This window comes from Typopeltis vanoorti, chromosome 12, assembly GCF_054136105.1.
Source record: "Typopeltis vanoorti isolate ZY-2024b chromosome 12, IOZ_Tvanoo_1.0, whole genome shotgun sequence".
NCBI lineage: Eukaryota > Metazoa > Arthropoda > Arachnida > Uropygi > Thelyphonidae > Typopeltis > Typopeltis vanoorti.
Genome location: NC_143560.1, coordinates 4,078,666 through 4,098,400, shown reverse-complemented (window position 1 = coordinate 4,098,400; position 19,735 = coordinate 4,078,666). Strand labels below are relative to the sequence as shown.

Sequence of the window (19,735 nt, the reverse complement as noted above, 5' to 3'; positions counted from 1 at the left end):
CCAGGTGATTATCAACATCTGTTTTCCTTATGTAAAACAAATCCCCACACGTTGTCAGCACTGTCCAGCATCACAACATTTACATGCATACTCTAGAATTCTAGTTACAAATCCTCATTTCCTACCTCTTCACTCTTCATACAGAGGTGGGAAATGAGGATCTGGAAGTTAAGTAGAGTAAATTTGTTCCTGCCACAAGAATATCATATACAATATTAACTGCCAAGTCAAGTGACTGCAGTTTAACAAAAGTTTACTGCATTGAATTATTCAACATAGTGCATGCATGTTCAAACATTCTGAAACTTCCACCTTTCCATCCTCCACCACCCAACACATGCACAATTCAAGTATCAAAAGTTGAAAAAACAAAAATTTATATCTCACAATCTATAATATAGAAACCAAACACAAAGCTGGCAATGTCTCTCTAATATCGCTGGCCTCTGGATTCAAATTCCATTAATATCAAATATTAATTCCCTCTCTGAAACTTCTTCCAAGTCAATCATTGGCAAGTCCTCTGTTTTACAATGAATTACTGACTTAGTTTTCTACATCACTCTGCTCATCATACATCCCCTTCATCTGAAAAAACTGTTTTCAATATCATATCCAACAAAAAGCTTTTGGCTACTGCCTTTACTTCCTATTTAAATAGCGTTGTTACCACCCTCTAAGGACATTTCTCTCTATATTATTAATTTAAAGAATTAAACACATTATTATAATTTTCATTATGGTCAGTTCCATTCAATATCTGAATACATCTCCAGTTTTAAAAACATTCAGGTAGTTGAAATAAACACAGTCTGCTGCCTACCATTATTTCACAAAGTTAAAATTAGAAAAACACACTTTCCTTAATGCTTTCCAACTTTTTTTTTTAGTTTATTTACTTGAAATCTAAATATGATTACTAGATAATGTAGGTTCACAACAGTGATGTACACAAGTCAAAGCTGTTGGCTTTTGCAAGCACCTATATACAAATCTAATAATTATTTCAGAGAATCTGTCTGTCTGATCAAGACCTCCACCTCCTCTTGAACTGTAGAATGATCAATTTTGTATACAGCATCCTCTTATCATAAATTAAACAAATAATAACTCCTTCCCCAACAATGCAGCATTTTGCACTATAGTAGTTACATACTTGGAATACAGCTGCTCATCATGGCTTAAAGCAACATAAGAGTCCATGAATGCTCTGCACATGGCAGGACTAATGCTTCAGGTTGTGTGACAGCAGGTTCAACAATGAGAGAGATGAGTCCATCATTCAAAACTCCTATTATACTACAACCTCACTTTTTCAAAATAATCACTGGAAGTGATGCATAAAAGAAACAAATATGGGGAAAAAAATACACAGAACTCAATTAGATTCTACTAAACAATTCCATTACTTACATTTTATCATCACTATTATTCTTTTTGATAACAGAGAGTTTAATGTTAAACAGAAAAGACAGCTTATCAGGAGCAATAGAATAAGATATGCAACTAGTATTCGTTTTTGAAATTATGGATTCAACAACCATGTCAAAATAACTCTTTTTATTATCCCGATGTTTCGATCTTCATATCAAGATCATCATCTGGAACAGGGATTCACAACCTGTGGTACGCATACCACTGGTGGTACATGAGCCACTGCTTTACTGGTACATCTAATATCTTGAATTAAATATAGTGGTATGTCACTGGAAAAGTTTGAGAACCTCTGATCTGGAGCATACATAAATATACAAAACAAGCTGCATTACATTTCAAACTGAAAGCTAGAGAAAATGATTTCATCACATGCTACTCACTGGCATGACCTCTAGTGAAAAAAAAAAAAAAAAAAAAAAAAAAAAAAAAAAAAAAATTACATCAAGCTAGCTTTAATCTATGATTACATGAATAAACATTCTTGCTTACAAATAGTTTCCCTTCCAGTAACAGTGATGTCCTATTTCTATTTATTACAATTGTTATTTTTGATTAAAAAATTTATAAATGTAATTTATAATATTTTAATAGTTTCCCTTCCAGTAACAGCAATGTCCTATTTCTATTATTACAATTGTTATTTTTGATTTAAAAATTTATAAATAATTTTTTAAATCAAAAATAACAATTGTAATAGTAGAAATAGGACATCACTCTTACTGGAAGGGAAACTATTTGTAAGCAAGAAGGTTTATTCATGTAATCATAAATTAAATCTAGCTGGATGTAATTTTTTTTTCACTAGAGGTCATGCCAGTGAGTAACATGTGATCAAATCATTGTTTCTCCAGCTTTCAGTTTGAAATGTAATGCAGCTTGTCTTGTATATTTATGTATGCTCCAGATGATGATCTTGATATGAAGATCGAAACGTCAGGACAATAAAAAGAGTTATTTTAACACGGTTGTAGAATCCATAATTTCAAAAATGAATGCTGATCACCATGTAACACTAAAAGAAAGGAGTATGCAACTAGTATATTTACTGACTTGCAAACAATCAGAATGTGGTTTGTGGAAAAGTTTCAAATGATCGCCGAATATCTGACATTGATAACTCTATTAAACCTAAGAAATAAATGGAAGAAAAAAAAATAATAATAATCAGAAAGAATTAAGAACGACGTTGAATGATCTAATTAAAACCAAAGTAAAATGAATTAAAACAGGAATTTCCTACTAAGATGTCATCAGATCTCAGATCATTCGTTAAAATTTAATCCAACTTCTTGTATATATATTTTTCTATACGTTCATAGATTCATTAATCTTACTTTAATGATTAGCACATGAAAAACTGAGAATGTAATATGTAGTTATGAAATTAAGTTTTAGATAACTTTAGAAACTAAAATAATGACATGCTGACATTTCTGTCAGCATGCCACTATTTCTGTTGCCTCACTCTTCCTGCTATATTCTCATTATGTAAACAAGTATTAATGGTTTATTTGAGTGTATTATAATTTCTTTAATCGCTGGATTTATAACATGTCTTATTGTTGAGTATGTTATGAAGTGCATACATACTTCTAAGCAAATGAGTACTTCTTTAAAAGGAGCTTATAAAATAATCAGGTGAGCATGTGTCACCTTAGAGTATGATTCTTACATTTGAAGTTGTGTACTGGAAAACCTTCCTATGAATGTTTGATGCTATCCAGAGGAGAGCAATTTATTTAATATATGATCCCTTTTGTTTAACTCCCTCCAACTGCTTTCTCATAGATGCTCTGTTGTTCCACTGTTTTTTTTAATATATATATATAAAAAATTTCATGGGCAATTCACCATTCCTCCACTTTTTCTAATCATGAAAGAAGCTACTGGTCAATATTCAAACATGGTTCAACTCCAAACTTACTGAGCTAACTACACTGACTTACAACAGGGTTCCATTCTGACAGGGTTTCATTCCTAAATCAATTGTTTTTCTTTATTCACACCACTAGAATATTCACTTTTTCACTTGCTGGCCCTTTTCAATGAATTAATGTCACTAAGAAGATAACTTCTTCTTCTTCTTGGCTTTACATATTAGGCAATTGTTTGCCTGTAACGTTTTCAAGGGTTTAAAAAATCATCTGCCCATCTCCTCCTGGGTCTTCCTCTTGATCGGTGTCCCTGTGGTTTATATTTCCAGCAAATGTTTTGCCATCTGTCCTCATTCATTCTTTCTATGTGGTTTTTCCAGTTCTTTCTACAGTTTGTGATGTCTTCTGTTATGCTAATTATAGATAATTGTTTTCTTATTTCTTATCTTGTCTATTCTTTAATAGTCTGCGAGCGGTCTTAAGAACTTCATTTCTGCAGCTTCCACTTGTCTTTTATCTCATTCTCCCCAAACTAAGAAGATAACAAATGAAAAAATGTTATCATACTTGATGACAAACATCAGCAGTCAAAAAATAGTTTTTTTGCAACAAGCAGAGACAAATCATCTCATCTACTTGACCATGGGGGCAGGTATGTCACAAATTGTGTGCTTCCTTTGAAACTAAAACTATGTAGATGGGAAAAGAATGTTTCAGGATAAATTACAAACCAATAATTAAGGAAAATTCTATATTTGGCTGGTATATTTCAAGTATATTTAATCAAATAAAAAAGACTGCCCGTATATACTAGTAGCTTAGCAATGGAATGAAAATTATCCATTATAGTGAAAAACACTTCCCTCTCAATACTGCACAGCTGCAATCCAAAGAACAGTAGAAATTTTATTGTAGCATTAAATATGATAAACATGTTAATAGGAGAGCAGTCATAAGTCATGTGCATCATTAAGTCAAGGACTGACTGTATTCATTCCCTTCTTTCATTCTATCTCTGTGTTCTGAAATAGCCTTCCCCATACCATTTTCCACAGCTCTTAACAAAAACATTAAATTTAAAAAAATTCTTTCTTCCCAGTCACCTGCCTGCATACATCACTGTATGTGGTGAGGTGATATTTTTAAAAAAAGATAAAAAGATACTTCATGACTGCTGTTCAAATGATGGATGCAGTAACTACTAGGCCAAAGTATTGTTAGGTCAGTTTGCTGTAGTATGATGCCAAATGAAATAGTACCTACTTTCAGATTTGCTAAGACTGTTCTGCAGCTGACTTGTCAATATTCACTCTGGTTCTTCAATAAATACAGGACCTCCAAATAACTATTACTGGTTATGCTGTATCATCAGAATATATGCTCAGGTTTCAGCTAACAGATTTCAGTTTAGGTGGCTGAATGTCAAACTCAGTAAATACATACTAATGGGATATATCATAAAGTTGAGGACTAGACACTACGTCAGAAGCCGTCTCGAGGCAGTTCTCCATCTGCAATTCATTTAATCAATCTCTTCATGTGTATGCTTCAGAAAAGTTTTCTATTCTTTACCTCCTGATCCTTATATATGAATCTTAAAGCAGCTACATAACAAAAATGCATGCAAACACCACTTGCTATGATCTGTTACTTCATATGAACTGTTTTTGATACTTCAAAGGATTAAATTATAAGCATGCATATTTATGCAATGTGTGACAACCATTGCTTACTCAAGAAAGTATACAGCATAACAATCTCAGCAGGAAAACCTTGAATACGTTTTTTACATGTATGAAAGGCTAAAATAAAAATAATAAAATCTCAAAAACATGACAAATAATACCTATTCCTGCTCCCTCAATGCTATATTAGAACCAGTTGTTGGTTCTATGCAGCAGCAGTGAGGGAAGAGAAGTAGTTTGTTCATAAAATTTTCATTGCTTAATGGAAATTAAATATTTTGATCAAAAATGCTTTTTAGGTTTCCAATCAAAACTGAAAAATAACTAACACCATTATTAACAACAACAACAAATATTACTTTTATAAAAGTAAAATGGTAAAAACTTACATGCAATATAAAATCAGTCCTGCAAAAACAAAGATGTAATTGCTTTGAAAGTGTTCTATATTCTTAATCACTCTTTTTGTACTTTGAGAGAGCGAATTAGGGACTGAAAAACTCTTTGAATCCAGAAATATACTCCATGGACGAATGTTTTCTTTTTGCTTTCTAATCCATTCTCTGACAGCTGGATTTGAAACATTTAATGCCATGATACTAATAAAAAAAAATTATAGTAAAATAATTCATTTTCTTTAAATTAAATTCAGAGATTTATAGGTAACTATATATGTAAGTATTCTAAAAATGAAAGCACAGATATTTTGTACTGAAAATAACACTACATATGTGTGTAGAAACAAGCAAATCAGGAAAACAATTGGTTTGACAATTAATAACGGTTGCTGCCAGACAGAAATTAATATATTAATAAATAATAATAAAACTATTTGTGATGTTTACATAAAATGAGAATCTCAAACTTTTGGAAGAGAGAAAATCATTCAGATTCAGGTTAGGCCAAAGCAAAAAAGGCTTTGCAACTTTCTCTAAAAAGGCCTTCATATTTAAAACTGCTTTTATGGAGAAGACAAGCTTCATCCCACTAAATTCTGTGTTTCATGTCACTATGCTGTGCTTGACCACACTTTTGAGGTTTCACGTATTCAATGTAAATCTGATGTTCATTAATTCTTTTTCCCACAGAACGGCCTGTCTGCCCAAAGTATGTCAAATTACATTCACAAGAAATCTGATAAACACTGGATAACGATAGAGGAGACAGTTTGTCTTTTGTTGATAGGAAAATATGTGGGAATAAGGTGATACTTCTTTTAGAATTCTACCAACAGGTTCAGAGATACCAGAAATATAAGGGAAAGGAACCTTGCAGTCTGTTGAAGAATCCTTAGGTGTTGAGATATAGGAGTCAGTTATCTGATGCATTGGATGAGGACTCTAACCATTTAATTCCATTAAAGTTTTGAGAGTGAGAAGTTCTTGTTGTAAGCTTGAGGGAGAAGAGCATGCATTATGTGCTCTATTAGTTAAAGACTTAATAACACCAATTTTTTGAGAGGTGTGATATGCAGAATTTTGATGAATGTATCAAAAGTAAAGGTAGGTTTCAATAAACATTGGTTGACAAAATACCCTCATCAAAACTACCAGCATTTTCTTTTTTCATGGTGAATTGAATGCGTGGATGAAGGCTATTGATCCATTGTAGGAAAGAGGCAAGTTCATTTTCAGAATGAGGCCAAATAAAAATATTAACATAACAAAACCAAAGAGAGGGTTGGGGATATGAATGGATGAGAATAAGGTATCTTCCAGGTGATTCAAAAAATAGTTTGCCAAAGGTGAAGACAGAGGGCTACCCATAGCAGTCCCTTCAACCTGTCTATGGATCTTGTTTTTCCAGCTGAAATATTCTGATTGCATAACAAATTCAAAAATCTTCACATCAGGAGGAAAATCATCATATAGTAAACTAATAGTGTCAGATAATGGAATATTGATAAAAAGAGAAACAACATCAAAGCTGACAAACAAACCAGACTCATGTATTTGAATATTCTTGATTTTTTTTTCAAGAAAATGTGTACAATTCTTGATGAATGATATGGAATGTCCAACAAAGGCAATTAATAAACATGAAAGAAATTTAGCAATTCTATAGGTGGGAGAGTCAATACAATTCACAATGGATCTTACTTGACAACTTTTTTTTATGAATTTTTGGGAGACCGTATAAATGAGGAGACCTTCCAAAATGGGTACATAACATATCCAAAGTTGATCCCAGCTAACAACTTCATCAAGGAGCTTATTTAATTGTTTAATTTTTATTATTATTATTCAGGCCTCCATGGAGTCAAGAGACTCATCGTGGGAGGACCTTCATAAAAAACACAAAGTCTATCATACCACAACTTGAACTCATTGACAGTTCTTGCTCTCACCAGTATATTAGGAAATGCATTCCATGGTTCAACTACCCACCCTCCATGCAAAGAAACCTCTCCTCGCCCTCTTGCTCACAGCTTCCTTTCATAACCTCCAGGAATAGCCCTTTGTCATCGCTCCTTCCCACTGTTCCACCAAGTGAAAGAACCAAGGGTACCTTTCCTGTAGCCAGACTTTCACTGAAAAGCCAGGTCAACAAAACTGTCAGTTCATTAGCACATTCTCTCAAAACTCGTGGTGAAATTCCATCCAGTCCCACAGTTTTTTTACTTTACTGACATCCAGAGTACTCAGTATTTCGAACACACTCTCCTCTTGCACCTCTAAACTTCCTCGAACCTGCCCTATCCCTCTAGTATTAAAACCTATATCTCCAGGATGAAATACTCCAATAAAGTGTTCATTGAACAACTCCACCATGTCATCTGCATCAGTCACTCTTTTCCCATTTTTATCCCACAATGTTATTCTTCCACAATCATTTTTCCTCCTACTGGCCACATTGCTAAAAAGATTCCATAGGATTTTCTTTGGATCTTAATGCCAATCTCTTCTCATATTCCAGTTTTGCCTTCCTCGCCATACTGGTCACTCTCCTGGCCTGCATCATATTCTTCGTGTATCTGCCCTCTGCCCCTCTCCTTATATCTCTTCCATAATCTCTTTTTCAACTGCAGTTCCTGTTTGATATTCTTTGTCATCCACTTAACACCAAATTGTGTCTGCTTCTTCACTTGTGGAATACAGCTTACTATTGCTGCTAACAAATATTCCTTCACAATTTCCCAAGCACTAATGATATCCTGGCCTTCCAATTGGAACTGCCCCAAGTTGATATCTAAGACTATTATAATCACCCACCTTATAATTCCACATACATTCCCTTTTCTTTGATACACCTATTCATCTTCCAAGCAAAACCACATGGTCACTCTCTCCAAATGAGATGCCATCTCAGTTATTATCAGCTCTTCTGATGTTATGACCAAACGCAAAACTCTTGAACCTCTTGTTCCCTCTATTACATGTTGCCTAAAACATTCGTCCCTCAAGAATTCTAGAAATTCCATTCCCTTATTACTACTTGCATTTTCCTCTTCCCAGCTTATACTGCTGTAGTTAAAATCTCCCATAACAATCATTCTTCTTACACTTGCCAAGCTCAACTGCCTAAACATCTCCTGCTCCCCAACCTCTGTGCTCCTTGGCTTATAGCAACATCCCACAAAATACCCTAAACACACCTCTACCTCACACCATATGCTTTCAAATCCATTAGTGTCACTGCCTTCACTCTTAGAGGGCATAAGTCATCACTTATCATAAGCAGTACTCCACCACCACATTCTCCCTTCCTATCCTGCTGAAAAATGCTGTATCCTGCTACTTCTATTCTTGTTATTATATCATTTTCAGTCAACCATGTCTCAGATATCCCAATAATCTGCCAGGCTGATGCTATCAGCACCACCAATTCATCTCCTTTATTTCGGATACTCCTGGCATTAGTATAAAGCATAAAAATATTCACTGCTTCTATACCTATCATTATCCCCTCCAGACCTAACTGGACTCAGTTTTATCTGATGTCGTCCTCCTTTTCCCCAAGCACCCATTCCAACAAGAGGCCATCCCTGCTACCATCCACCCTAGGAATTCTAGTTTCCCTGCATTGACACACCGACTCATTCAGAAAGCAGTAATCTCTCTCTCTCTCCAGATGTCTACGTACTTCCTCATTCAAATGCAAGTGGTCTCTTGTATACAGTTCCTTTCTGTCCTCAAATTCCCTCCAAGCATCCACATATTCCAATCCTCTCTTCTGACACATTCTGGCTATTATGCTATTCATTATTACTGCTCTTCTGCTCAGCTTGTCACTATCATACCTGGACAACACACATACAATCTTTTTCTCTGCATTTTCTTTTGTACAACCTCAAGCAAGAATCTCAGATCTTTCACCACCTGATTTACATTGCCTCTCAAGTCATTCATGCACACCATCACAATCATCTCATCCACCCTTTCACCCTGCTTAATTGCCATAGCCACACTCTCTATTGTTCCTCCAGGCAAACGCTCCTCTGACATCCTAGCTTGCACACCATGGATCATTGAATCTCCAGACATCACAACTCTTACCGCTCTGTTCCTTGATTGCTTACCTGCATCCCTCACTCTCTCTCTCCTAACTCTTTCACTCTGTGTTCCCCTATTTACCTGCTATCCTGGCATCACTCTATCCCTGGTTCCAGCATCCCTTGCATTCTTCTCATTCCCTCTCCTTGACTGTTTCCATTCTCTTCTATTCTACCATTCCCATAATTTTCTCTTTCACTCTCTTCTACTGCTTCTACTCTCTTTTTGTAGAATTATTTAATTTCTTGTATACTGTAAAAGGCAGTCTATCTTCCTCTCATAGTCAGCCTTATTCATTACCACTACAGCTTTTCCTGTATCCACTTTTGAAATAAATATATGGATTTTTTTGTCTTAATAAAAACAGCACAAGAATTTCAGCATTGGATAAATTACATGGAGGTAATTTGGTTATAAAAAGTAAAGCAGCAACTTCAAATTGTAGTTTATTAACATCTTTGCTTAACATCTTGACAGATTTCTAAATCACTTAGGGAATTGAACAACGTAGATTAGAATATAAATTAAATTAAACTTTAATAAATATTTCCGATATTTCGGCAACGTCACGTTGCCATTTTCAAAAGGAACTTACAAAAAGGTACGTGCACGCAGGCACTACAACACAGTAACTAAGAATGAAGATATGAAGCTATCATTCTCCTAGAAGTCCTGATGGTGCCCTCTAGCGGGCTAAGTAGGTGTTCTTGGCCGTTGGGCTGAAGGTTTGCTGATGTATGCCTCAACAGGCAGGACAGCGAATATCAGAATCTCTGAACATAAGGAATACACCCAGTTTCACAAGTACAGCCATTCTGGTCTTGCAGACCATGCTCTGGATACATGCCACAGAATACGGTGGAAGAAAGCTACAGTAATACATAATACACCGTAGCAAATATAAATTCGAAAGACTATTTATGGAATCAGCCTCAGCCCTAAGAAACTCCCCTAACCTCAACATATTTGGTTGTATGCGACTGCCCCAAATTTGGGAGGAATACATTAGCAGACCTTCAGCCCAACGGCCAGGAACACCTACTTAGCCCGCTAGAGGGCACCATCAGGACTTCTAAGAGAATGATAGCTTCATATCTTCATTCTTAGTTACTGTGTTGTAGTGCCTGCGTGCACGTACCTTTTTGTAGGTTCCTTTTGAAAATGCCAACGTGACATTGCCGAAATATCGGAAATATTTATTAAAGTTTAATTTAATTTATATTCTAATCTACATTGTTCAATTCCTTAAGTGATTTAGAAATGCATAACCAACGTATAAGCCTGTCTACGAGAATCTTGACAGATTGCATTAGATATTATGCAAAAAAATCAAGATACGGAAAGGTACCACAGCAAAATTGTGGCCTATAGCCAACATACTAGTCTCAGCATCAGATAATGGGCACCCAGAAATGTTCATAACCCATTTATTAGTATTAGTGTTGTCAGTAGTAAAGTTTTGCTTAATGATATAATGATTCATATTTTTGCATCAGCGGTAGGAATACCTTTCAAAACAGCAGGCTGAAGATTTAGAAACACGTAGAACGATATGCAATAATTTGTCGTCCAGAGTAGCTGAAATCCTTCTTTCAAGATCTAAAATAGACTGAATATTAGATACTAAATCTTTTTTAGCCACTCAAAGTTGGTTCCATATCAAGGAAATACTTTTCCAATCTCTTATATTTCTGGTATCTCTGAACCTATTGGTAGAATTCTGAATTACCACCAGTTTATTTCAACATATTTTCCTATCAACAAAATTTCTCATCTATTACCATCTACAAAAGACAAACTGTGACCTCTATCATTAGCTGGTGTTCGGCAGCTTTCTTGTGAATATAATTTGGCATACTTTTGGCAGACAGGCTGTTCTGTGGAAAAAAGAATTAATAAACATCAATTTTACATTGAATAAATGAAAGTTTAAAATTGTGGTCTGGCACACAGCATAGTATTCATGCTAAATGCAGTATCCAGTAGGACGAAACTTGTCTTCTCCATAGAAGCAGTTTTAAATAAGAATGCCTTTTCAAAGAAAACTGCAAAGCCCTTTTACATCAGACTAACCTGAAATGGAATGATTCTCTCTCTCCTTCCCTCTAAAAGTTTGGAAATTCTCATTTTATGTAAACATCAAAAATTTTTAATATTCTTTATTAATATGTTAATTTCTAGCTTGTGGCAACCATTTTTAATTGGTAAACCACTGATTGTCATATGTACCCTGAATTCCTGTTTTTTGATTTCTTGTTTCTACTATGTACTATCATTTTCAGTACAAAATAGCTGTAGTTTTATTAAAAATAATTACTGTGGTTTGTGTAATTTGTTTATATTCTAAAATAATTTACTCAACTCTAAATGACATGTTAAGTTTCAATGAGGTTTCCAAAAGAACAGCAATGACAAATCTCCCTCATCTACTGATCCTACATATGTTAAGTTGAAGATCCTATTTGTTTTCCTTAAGTGCCAATAAATGCAGGTTTGATGGTCTATGATAGAAAGAAAACCTTCCATTCATTTTTAATAAATAAGATTTCAAGTACTTATTTTAAAAAAATAAGTATATGAAATCTACTTATTTTTTCTAGAAAAATAATTAAAATCAAACAATAAAAAGAGGTATATACATAGGTATATGTAACTATATGCAGTATAGAGTTACACTGAACAATATACAACTAGCAGTGACAGGAAGAATGAACTACAGCTAAATCTCACTACAGCAAACCTGTAGAGACTAAAAGAATGCTTTTCTATAACAAGTGTGCATAGCAAATTTCTACAGCACTGATGCTTTAACCAGGACTTTTCAGTATCTTGTTATAGTGAATGAGTTTGCTGTAAGGTTATTTACTATAATGAGAATAGACTAGTGTTACTTGCAATATGCAGCTTAAAATAAATAGTCAACAGAAATTGCACTGCAGTACAGCAGTCCAACCCCATATGCAAGTTTCTGCTGTCATCTCAAAAGGGACTTGTGTCTTTTGTTGATTATTTCTGTACTTCCGTATACCTGGTTATAATTTGTAAGGCAATTGGCTTGAATACTGGCAAGTCACAAACTTACACTGCTGGAAAGAGAAAAAATATATATACCATATGACACTGTCTCTCTTATTTAGCATGTCATGGGAATGTATTCAACCTTAGCAATAGTGAGATAGTAGATGCTACCAATTTCCAAAAAAAAAGTTACGGCTAAAAGAGTTGCATACTTCCATTGCTAAATGAAAAGGCATTATTGGATTTATTTAATTTATTTACAAATTAGTATACACACTCATGCATACTCCATCAGGGATTCTGTCATCTTGCTACTTCTCATATACTACTAAGGTGTAGCTATCATCTTTGTTTTGACTTTAGTGTGTAATCATAATGCATTCTGTTTCCAAAAAAATGAATGTGTTTTGCACCTTACTGTATGTACTGCTTTGACACAGCAGTGCAGTGTGACATATAGAGCATATAATATGTAGGTGCTGAACAGTGACAGTAAATCTGTTGATTTAAATTGTTCTGATAATTATTAAAATGGTCTCTAAGCATAGACCAAAAGATGAAAAATGCAAATCTGGCTAAAAAAAAAAAAGCCTCTGATGTCTTCAGAATACAAGATAAACATTCTTGATTACCTTCCTTATCAATTTTCTAGAGAGAGAAACAACTGCACAAATCAATTCAATGAATAAAATAAAAGTAAGTTGCTATAAAGGCTAGAGTCAAATGAAACAAAAATGCTACTGAAAATGTCAAGCATGCCTTATGATCTGAACACTGAAAAAACTAAATGAAGGACGACCCATAAGTTCAATGTTTCACATGTTACTAAAGAAAATGTATATTTTTCATCTGCTGCAAAGCTTAACATTTATGAGACTTGTTTAAAATGCAGGTGCAGATCCTGATTAAGGCAGCACTGGGAATGAATTAAATGACTTGAATGATTTAATTGAAATGACTTGAATGATTCAAATACTTCATTTCTGTTGCAGAGACATCATTGGAGATACAATAAGATAATTATGTCCACTCAAGCAACACAAAAACAAGTGAAAGTGACTGTACTGAAAGCCTGAAGTTCTACTAAGAGGTTCTCACAGGCAGACTCAGCTCTTGGGCTGAGTATGCCTGTGAGAACCAACAACAACAATGTGCAGGAGATCCAACAAATAACAGTAAGTACAAACACAAAAAAGTCTTTTGTGTTTGTACTTACTGTTATGAAGTATAGCAGTTTTATTCCATTTGATTCTGTGCAGAATGCCAAAGGCAGTGTGCCACATGTAACTGACCATAATTGTGGTGAATGTGGTTTCAGATGGAAGTTGGTAGATCTAGTTTATTCAAAAGATAAATTGTATGTCTAAGTTACATAACAAAGACTCAACAAATACACATGCCTACTTGCTGTGATAAGTTGCTAGGTAGCAATGCACTGCAGCCTGGAAAAGATAGAATACTTTTTATATTAAATAAAAATACCTTTTATTTAATAAAAAAATAACTTCTCCAAACACAATACAACACAACCATTTTGTGGAACTACTATTGACTTACTGAGACATTAAAAAATGGTAGGTCTTGAATGAGTATTTTTGTGGCAAGCAGGGATTTTGTAGAATTTGTCAAGCCTTATTATATACATATGACAGGGGAGAGAGAGCTAGTCTTTAGGATAAGTCCCTCTGAGGAGTTCAGGTTTTCAATCTAATCGCTTTTGCTTGTACTTCTGTTGCTAGTAATGCATATCACAATTCTACTGTGAGTGTAACAGCAACAAAATATTAGCTAACAAAACTTGTAATTATGACTTCAACGCCTAGAAAAAAAATTAAAATTAAAAAATTACTCAAAAATGTAACCTCCTGGACAGCATGAATTAACAAAAAAAAACTTTCCTTTTAGTTCTTCATTTATAACCAGATATATGCATTACCAAAATCCATACACACTTCTAAAAATTTCAAACCTCTTATCCAAAATTTTAAGCAACATTAATATCATGGTTAGTTTTCATATCAATTTTCTATTTGCCAATATCTGCCTATCTTACACCTTATTAATTTAAATTTTTTTTCCCACAGACACAGCTGATCTTTACAATTTTGCTATCTAATGCTTATTACTTCATTTATTAGTACCCTGATACAAAAGATATTAGGGTACAGTTATAGGTTTTGTTATCTTATGCTTTCAACACCATTATTCTTAAAACTATCTAAGATTGAATGATGTATTTGCTATTTGGCCATATGCTCGAATACGACGGTGGTCTGAAAAGTTCTCGGCCTAACAATGAAAAAACAAATTTATAATTTCAAAATTATCTTTATTTTTCAACATAATCTCCTTTAACACCAATACATTTATTCCAGTGATGCTTGAGTGCCATTATCCCATCCCTGTAGTGGTTCTCAGTAAGATCTGCAAAATATCCGTCTACAGCTGCAATCACTTCTTGATTCGAAGAAAAATGCTCACCAGCAAGGAAGAGTTTTAGTTTTGGGAAGGGTGTAGATGTCAGAGGGAGCCAAATCTGGGGAATATGGTGGATGTTCCAACAATTCATAGTGCAGATCCCTTAATTTTCCCATTGCCGAAACACCTTTGTGGGGAGGTACATTGTCCTGATGAAAGATGATTTCTTTCTTCTGCAAACTAGGTCTTTTCTCAAGAATTTTTTCGTCTAGTCTGGTTAAAAGATCAGAATAATATTCCCCGTTCTTGTTTCATCCTTTTCAACATAACTAATACACAAAATGTCTTTAGCGTCCCAAAACACCAATGCCATGACCCTTCCTGCTGATGAAACCAACTCTGTCTTCTTTGGCGCTGAACAACTGGCTTCTGTCCACTGTTTTGACTGCTGTTTGGATTCTAGTGTGCAATGGTGAACCCAAGTGTCATCCATAGTAATAAATCGATGCACAAAATCAGTTTTATTCTTGTTAAAACGCTCTGAGCACTGTTCAGAGATTTTCATGCGAGTGCATTTTTGATCTGCTGTGAGCAAGCATGGCACCCATCTTGCACAAAGCTTTTTCATATGCAATTCTTCATGCAAAATATATCCTACAGATTCTTTTGAAATGCATAACATTAGTCTCAGCAATTTCATGCACTCTGATTTGCAGGTCATCCAATACTATATCGTGCACTTGATCAATGATTTCTGGTGTAGTTACACTTTTTGGATATCCTTCACATGGATCATCTTCAAGGCTGGTTCAGCCACGTTTAAACTCGGCAACCCATTTCTTAATTGTCAAAAATGAAGGAGAAGAGTGCCCAGAAACTTTTATGAACTTTGAATGAATTACTTTTGGTGTGAAACATTCTTTTACAAAAGAATTTTGATTCGAAATTTCATACATTTTATTATTACGGGCAGCTCCAAGGAGTCCTTAGACTCATCGAGGAAATTCAAGGGATACAGACAATGCTTTTGCTTCAGACAGTTGTATAAAACAAACTACTTGATAGAATGACTTGCAATTTCACATGGATGCTTATGACAGATGTAGCAACTTAGAAAAAAAAATCTTACTGATAGTACTGCCATCTATGGTCGAAGCTGAGAACTTTTCAGACCACCCTCGTACATGTCTTCACCTCCATAATCAGCACTCCCAGAATCCAATTTACTATAAAAAATAGTCTGGCCTATCTAGACACTTGAATTACATCTTTCTAAGAGTACATTTTGTTTTACACTTCATAGAAAACAACTTACATAGGCAGATACATTCAAAACTCCGTCTCTCTCTGCTGAACAACACATTATAAAAACTCTAACTATTCTTACCAGACTTTTTTTATACAGGTGAACTTATTCATTACACCTTATCTAATGGCTACAATCCTAACAGAATTAACAAAAATACTTGTTCTTCCCTGTATCCTATGCTTACTTAACATACAAATTACAGTAATGGTATAATTATTCCTTATATTCAGTGCACCTTTGGGAAAAAACCTTCAGAACCTTAAAAGAATAACCTCTGCACTGCTTTTCAACTACATCAAGCTGGCCACCCTTATCCACTCCTTTAAAGACCAACAACTCCCTCATTTCTCATTTCCAGGTGTACATAACATTCCTTTTACTTGCAACTTATTATGGATAATTTGGATAAAGTGGAAGATCTGCCAATGTTCATCTGGAAGAACATAGGAGCTATGTACCCCACTGCAATTATGGTTATTCAGGTCTGGCAGACCATGCTTTGGACATCCAACACAAAAATCAAAATACATGTACAGTTGAACTTTGTTGGAAAGACCATGGAAATAACACAGTCATGGCTCTAATGTTCTAAAGTAAAAAGCCATAATAATTTTAATTTATGCATACAATTGCTCACTTTTATAAACAAGCATACTACATGGATATACTGCACAAATTTTGGTAACTATGCAAACATTCTTAATTGCTCAGGTAGTTCTTAGAATACCCTATTCATGAAATAGACAAATGAAAGGAGTGGCTTAGCTTTTATGACCACCTGCATCACATTAAGGGCCAGTGTATGACCTAATCTTGTCCTTGAGAGGTAGGTAGATATGGGGAATAATTCCGAGTTCTAGCTTCCAGTCCTCCTCCCTCACTTTACTCAAACATTGCCACAACTGCAAAATCAGAAAAATGAACCCTTCCACTGGAAACGCATCTACTAAAAGAAAGTGTCTCTCAGTTCACAAAAAAGTCAAAATTATTTGCAAGTTAGACTGTGGTATGAAAAATGTTGAAGTGTGTCAAGTTTTCTTTGTCCTCTTCAACAGTATCGACATTGTGGAAGAATAAAGATGTTTACATATTAGCACTGGAAAACAACATAACCAAAATGAAAAAAATATATAAAGTGTGACCTTATAAACATAGACGAAGCATTGCTACACAAAGAAGTGCTGAATTCTCAACCGATGGTCCGATCTTGAAGGCTCAAAGCAGAAAAATTTGCTAAGCAATTTTGATGCAACAAACTTGTATATGATAGCAATTGGCTGGATTGATTTAAAAACCAACATAACATCACTTATGCAAAAACTAGTGGAAACTCTTGATCTGCAGATCCAATAATGGCAAATAAATGGGTTGGTCATGTCTGGATAGAAATCTGAAAAAACAGGATTTTATATATATAATTTGATACCTGGAAGAATTTGATACCATATATTTAAATATAATGCAAAAAACGTGTTAGTGGAAACCAATTTGATAGTGCTCTATGAGAAAATATGGCAGGAAATGATAATTAAAAAAAATTATTGCAAAATCATTAAAACACAACAAGAAACTTTGAATGACTTTGGATATTTTTGGCGGCACTTACATGATTGGAATAAGGACCTATTCAAAAAGAAGAAAATATTTTGCTATTTGATAACTGCCCTGCACATCCCTAGATTAAAATTTGTCCAAAATTAAGCTATTGTTTCTGCCTCCCAATGCCCCATCAATTTTACAAGCACTAGATGTGGGTGTAATCAATAGTTTGAAACGATTTTATAAAAGATTTGTAGTTCTATGTCTCATCAGTCAAAAAGAAGAGAAACTAACATGTCTGTATCGATATTGGATGCTATACATTTAATGGATAATGCAGAGAACAATGCTACTTTACAACTATATTCAACTGCTTCAAGAAATCAAAAAATTAAATTCAAATAAAGTACAATCATAGATGAGGATGATGGAAATGAAGGAAACAACTTACATTATCTGAATAGTTGCTATGTAATAGCATTTTAGGTTTTAATAATTATTATTATATAACACCTCCAGGGAGTCCAAAGACTCATCGAGGGGAGACACCTACTCTACAACTCTCCGTCTTCACCAACCGCAACTACCTTCATCATCTATACCAACACTACTGCCAACTATCACCACTGGTATTTTCACAGACATTCACAAACATCCATGGCAGGATTCAAACCCGCATCCTTTTGGTAGGAGAGCAGATAAGCTAACCACTCGGTCAACCAGGCATGACAGAGTGGTAGAAAATTCCCAACAGGAATGCAATCAAAAATACTCATACGTGAAGTAGAAAAAAATCATCAACCTGAAATTTGGAAAAACAACTGGAGTAGATGAAAATTGACCAGAAATGGTCAAATATGGAGGTATAAAGTTTTACAGTGCCTGCATTGCATAATTCAGAAGGCAAGGTCAGAGGGTTGAATCCTGGATGATTGGAGTAGAGCTCTCATAGTACCCATCTATAAAAAGGGAAATAAAATTGAATATGAGAATTACAGAGGTATTTCCCTACTGAGTGTTCGGGTAAGATTTATGCAAGTATATTTCAAAAACGACTAAGAAATATTGTGGAAGGGAAGTTTGGTGAAGAACAAGCTGGATTCACTTTAAGACAAATAGTTGAGAAATCATGGGAATATAACAAGGATTTGAATTTAAGTTTTGTTGATCTGGAAAAGGCATATGACAAGGTGCCAAGAGAAAAGCCATCTAAGTGCTAGAGTTATATGCTGTCAATGGGACATTATATCAATCAACGCTTAGTTTTTATTTGAGTTGTAAGTCAGCAGTTAGAATTGAAGGAGATACAAGAAGATGGTTTCATGTTAAATCTGGTGTCAGACAAGTATGTACATTATCCCCTCTGTTATTCATCATCTATATGGATCACATTATGAAGGAAAGCAATATTAAACCGGATATCAAAATTGGAGATGTTAATCTCAACTCTTTACTTTATATAGATATTATACTTCTGAATAAATCCAGCACAAGTCTAAGATTCTCTGACTAAATTGAAATAACCATTGAAATAAATTTGGCATGAAAATCAGCAATAAAAAGACAATGAAAACCTCAACTGTATCCTGAATAGTGAACCTATAGTCACTTTTCAGGATACAGTTGAGGAAAACATTTCAGCTATTTAGGTGCAATTTTTAGTCAAGATGACAAAATGAATATGGAAATAGACAACAGAATTAGTAAATCTGGTATGGTAGGAAGTCAACTGAATAAATTATTTTGGAATAAGAAAGAAAGTAGTCAAAACACTAAATTAGCTGTATACAAGACATTTTTCAAACCAATTTTAACTTATGGATCTGAGAGCTGGGTTAGAAATAAAACCCTTGATCAAAGACCGGAGACCTCTGATATGAGAGTTCTGAAAAAGATTAGTAAAGTGAACAGATGGCACCAATGGCAATATCACATTAAAAATGAGGATATGAGGAAAGAACT

At 34.4% G+C, this 19,735-nt stretch overlaps 1 protein-coding gene across 9 annotated transcripts in view; it reads right to left on the bottom strand.

Annotated features, from left to right (window-relative positions):
- Positions 1-19,735, bottom strand: part of LOC150100552 (prenylated Rab acceptor protein 1) — a 135,806-nt gene that overhangs the window by 82,586 nt on the left and 33,485 nt on the right. For 8 of the 9 annotated variants that reach the window (XM_090401293.1, XM_090401294.1, XM_090401297.1 and 5 more), the window contains one exon: positions 5,386-5,595. In XM_090401293.1, the coding sequence (XP_090257419.1) occupies positions 5,386-5,595 (210 nt within the window). Of the gene's footprint in view, positions 1-5,385; positions 5,596-11,851; positions 11,873-19,735 lie in introns of those variants that run through there. The other variant, XM_090401299.1, reaches the window with a different exon arrangement.